This window comes from Dipodomys ordii, unplaced genomic scaffold, assembly GCF_000151885.1.
Source record: "Dipodomys ordii isolate 6190 unplaced genomic scaffold, Dord_2.0 Scaffold355, whole genome shotgun sequence".
Classification (NCBI taxonomy): domain Eukaryota; kingdom Metazoa; phylum Chordata; class Mammalia; order Rodentia; family Heteromyidae; genus Dipodomys; species Dipodomys ordii.
The window spans coordinates 55,139-59,960 of record NW_012267571.1 but is presented as its reverse complement, the minus strand read 5'-3'; the positions used below and the strand labels follow the sequence as shown (position 1 = coordinate 59,960).

Here is a 4,822-nt window from a genome sequence, read left to right as displayed (position 1 = left end):
GATACTATTCATGTTCCTGACAGGACTTTCGATTCTGGTCAGCACCTTTTTGTCCCCAGGTGAGAAATGAGTTGGGGAAAAGTAAGTAATGTCTCCTATCTTCCAGAAATTTCTTTGGTTTACTCATCTGGGCCAAAAGAATGGCATCACCATGGATAACCGGAGGATCCCATGAAGTTAATGTGAAGGCTTAGAAGCTGTCCCTACAGCAGTTGTTGGCAAAACTTAGGCTCTTACTGAGCCAAAGTTCTTAAGGTGCCAAAGTTCTTAAGGACCCGAGGCTGTCCTTATCAAATCTATGATAAATCTGAACATCAGAGCCACTGATACCTAACAATTTCTTTAGAACTAATTGCATGCATTGTGTTATCAAAGAGGAAGACACACAATCCTCTTCCTGGAATTATTTTTTCCAATTTATCAAGTCTTTCTATCTTGGTCATTCTCTCCTTTGTTAAACTCTAAAGGCAACAGTTTTAAAAAAGAGGCTCATTGATTTGAATGAAGGGTTTTGTTGTTGTTGATTTGGGGGTTGGGGGCAGGGGGTCAGTCATGGAGCTTGAACTCAGGGCCTGGTTGCTGTCTCTAAACTCTTTGGCTTGACTACCACTCTGCCACTTTGAGCCATAGCATCACTTACAGTGTTGTAGTGGTTAATCAGTGATAAGGGTCTAATGGATTTTCCTGCCCAGGCTGGCTTTGAACTGCCATCCTCAGATCTCAGCCTTCTAAATAGCTAGAATTTCAGGCATGTACCAGGAACACTAGGCCACTGGAATAAGAGTTAGAAAAACAAAAAATGAACAACAAAAACAAAATCCCTTGCCTTCAGGTAGAGAGAAAGAATACAATAGGAAAAAGACAAGACACTAACCTAAGTATGGTATTTAATTTTTTTATTATTAAAGAGATATAAGAGGGGTTATGATTGTGTAAGTCAGGTAAGAGTACATTTGTTTTTGTCACCCCTTGAGTCGGTATAATCCAGTTTTTGTTTTATAATATATTCCTAAATAGCAAATAAATGATGAAACTCACCCAGCACAATATACTATATTAATTGCATGACTTTAAGTGATGATTATGGGGACTACATTGGTCCCCTCCATCATGTTCTCACGGCAGGAATGTATTTGAAGAAGCTAGAACTGTATACTTCTTCTATATCCTGCTGCCAGCCGGCTCTCCTCTGAAAGTTCCTTAGTTTTTAATCATATCTTTGACTACTTTTACTAGGTTTCAAAACTTTTTCCATTTTCTGTGTCAGTGATTCCCAACACAGCACTAGCTTTCTCATAAGAGTCCTAATGTTAAGATTTTAAAATCCTGGCTTGTTATCTAGATCCTGCTTTCTTCACAAAGTTCACTCCCAACGGAATCCAGTTCTCTTGTTAGTACATCTGTTGGAATACCTGTCCTATGTCAAGAAATAATCTCCTGTTCTTAGTTCTAAACTGTTGAAGGCATGAGTCATTAACTCCTTGGATTTTTATCCATGTATTCCTACCACATCCTGAACAACAACCACAGCAACAACAACGAAAAGAGCATTTCCTGACTTTCCCTGCCTCTGCCATGTCTGATAAAACTCAAATGGGCAGGGAGAGTTGCAGCAAATATTTTCCATTCCTTCATTCAGTGCTTAAGCCCAAACGTACTAGAGTCTGCTTTCACCAGCTCATCATTACATAGTTTCTCCTAGGTTCTGTTTGTATATCACATGTTTCTTGCTAGCAAATCCCTCCAATAGAACTTCTCATAATTGTTTGGGGTAGACAGATTTCTCCAGTCAAGTATGCCTGCCTCTGATGTGTCTTCCTCTCTACAGAAACTCAGCAGACCCTGCGCATGGTTTTAGCAACCCTGGGAATTGGTGCTGATACCTCTGGCTTCACAGCCTATTCAATTCACTCGATGGAGCTCATCCCAACTGTAGTGAGGTACTGTCTCTCAAGTTTAAGATATCCTGGGCTCCATAACACTTAAAAATTACAAAATAAAACCTAATCTGCTTCTAGAGAAGATTTTCTGAACTAATGACATTTATTGTGGGGACAAACTTAAAACTTCTCAACTTTCAAACAAATAATAAAACATTAAAATATTTAGAAGGACCATATGTCTACATAATAAAGGCTATATGTTTAAACTGATAGGCAACACTGGACTAAGAAGGAAAAAATAAAGTTATTTCCTGTAAAGTCAAGGATCAGAAGTGGAACTGTGCCTGAAAGTAGTAGCCTTGAGGAATAGAGGCCTTGAGCTCAAGCCCCCAAACCACCACCACCAACAAAACAACAACAACAACAACCAGGAAAGAGGAAAAATCAATTGTTTTTCTATTTACTAATAACAATAAGGGTCAGAAAGAAAAGAGTTGCACTTGCAATAGCCTCACAAATTAAACACCTGCAAGTAAAGCCAAATAAAAATAAAACATTTTAAGAAAGAAGCCATGATTTTTTTCATAGATGACCCAAATCAGTTTTATTTGTGGTGCTGGTCCTGGGACTTGATCTCAGGGCCTGACTGCCGTCCCTGGCTGCTTATGCTTGGGTGGTACTATTTTTTTTTAAAAGAAGCCAATAAAGATAAAAAGAAAATGGATCTCCCATGTTCATGAATCAGGAGAATAAATAATGTGGTGAACTACTGTTCCAAAATTCCAATATCATTTTATACAAATAGAAAATAATCAATCCTGAGGTTCATTAGATTACACAAGATTGCACAAGATCTTAACTAGCCAAAGCAATCCAGAACTAACAGGACACTGCTAGAGATGTCATACTTCCCAACATCAAAATACACTATTGAGACACAGTAACAAAAAACACATCATACCAACACAAACAGTAGACAGCTAGATGACAGAAGAGAAGAGAAGACACAGGAAAAAAAACACACAACTTCTGGCCATCTGATCTTAAACAAAGGGGAAAAACTTACATTCAAAAAGGATAGCCTCTTTAACAAATAGTTGGAGAAACACAATATATAAATAAATATCAGCAATTCAAAGTACATTACTATCTCTCATTCCCTACAAAAATCAATTCAATACAAAATGGATCAAGATACTAATTATGGCATGAAACTGTGAAAATGATTGAGGAAAGCACAGGCAAAGAACCAAAGATGTTTTCATAGGTGATAGCTTTCTGAATAACACTCTAATTGCTCAGCAAGTAGAATCAAGAATTGAGACAAGGGACTAGGAAGGTGGCTCAGTGTTAGAGTGCTTGCCTTGCATACCTGAGGCCCTGGTTCGATTCCTCAGCACCACATAAGCAAAAAGAAAAAAGCCGGAAGTGGTGCTGTGGCTCAAGTGGTAGAGCGCTAGCCTTGAGCCGAAGAGCTGAGGGACAGTGCCTAGACCCAGAGTTCAGGCCAAAGACCCGACCCCCCCCCCAAAAAAAGAATTGAGACAAGACTTCTGAATTGTGAAAGAAATGATTACCAGGTGACCAGAGAGACAACAGAATGGAAAAAAAATGCATTTAAACTGTTAATCAGATAAAGGATTAATATACAGTGCATACGAAGATCTCAAAGAATTAAACAGCAAAAAACAATCCAGTTAATCATTCACTCATAAATAATCATTAATTAACCAGCAAATATTGGAAGCGTTAATGAGAAGGAGATGGGGATGTTTATGGCTGAAATACTTTATGTGTATATAATGAAAAAAAATGGTGAAAGGTGGTAAAATTGTTTCAAAAAGGAGAGAGGGAAGATAAGAAAGAATGAAACAGCTGGCTGTAGCTCAGTGGCAAAGCGCTTGCCTAGCAAGTGCAACATCCTGGGTCCGATCCCCAGTACTAAAAAAAAAAAAGAAAAGACAAAAGGAAGGAATAAAACAGGGTAAATGAGATTAAGGTAGATTGTGGATATATCACATAATGTAAGAATTATCACAATAGTAACTCCTTTTTACAAAAAACATGAATAAAAAAGGGAACAGTATGACTTCATTAAAGGACATGGCACATTGCTAGACATAAAAATTAACTGAGGGGCTGTGAAGGTGGCTCAGTGGTAGAGCGCTTGCCTTGCATGCATGAGGGAGGCCCTGGTTCGATTCCTAAGCAGCACATAAGCAAAAAAAAAAAATCCAGAAGTGGTGCTGTGGCTCAAGTGGTAGAGCACCAGCCTTGAGCTGAATTGCTGAGAGACGGAATGTAGGCCCAGAATTCAGGCCCCACGACTGCAACCCAAAAAAAAAATGAAAAAAATAAAATAAAAATTAATGAAAGCTGACTCTCCGTGCTCATGCCTGTAATCCTAGCTGCTTAGGAGGCTAAAATCTGAAGATCACAGTTTGAAACCAGCTCAGGCAGGAGTTTATAAGAGTCTAATCTCCAATCAACCAAAGAAAGACAGTACTGGAGCTGTGGCTCAAGTAGTAGAGGACTGGCCTTCAGAGAAAAGCTCAGGGACAGTACCCACACCCTGAGTTCAAGCCCTAGGACTAGAAGAAAAGTTTAACTGTGGGTTGTAAGTTGAGTATACATCCTGTATTATATTGAGAGAGATACACCATCTAAATCATTCATTTAGTGTTGTAGGTATCCCGATTTTAAGAATAATGAAACTAAGGGTTGTAAATCATTAGCAGTAAGTGTGACAATTGACAACTTGCTGCCAGAGCCTATGTGTTTAATAACTTTATTGTGTTGCTTCCAAAATGAAATGAAGACAATAAAAAAATTTACTTTATGAAGGCATGATGTCAGATACCTGAAATCCAAGAAGTTGTGAGAGCAAGTCAGGACAGTCTCCTCCTTGTCTACATAGGAAGATCAAGGCTTTAAAAAAA

The 4,822-nt window shown here is 38.5% G+C and overlaps 1 protein-coding gene across 1 annotated transcript in view; it reads left to right on the top strand.

Moving 5' to 3' along the window:
• The window catches only part of LOC106001668 (solute carrier family 22 member 10-like), a 125,261-nt gene that overhangs the window by 70,565 nt on the left and 49,874 nt on the right, over positions 1-4,822 (top strand). The window contains exons 7-8 of the mRNA XM_013036693.1: positions 24-59; positions 1,829-1,940. Coding sequence (XP_012892147.1) covers positions 24-59; positions 1,829-1,940 — 148 coding nt within the window. The remainder of the gene's footprint in view (positions 1-23; positions 60-1,828; positions 1,941-4,822) is intronic.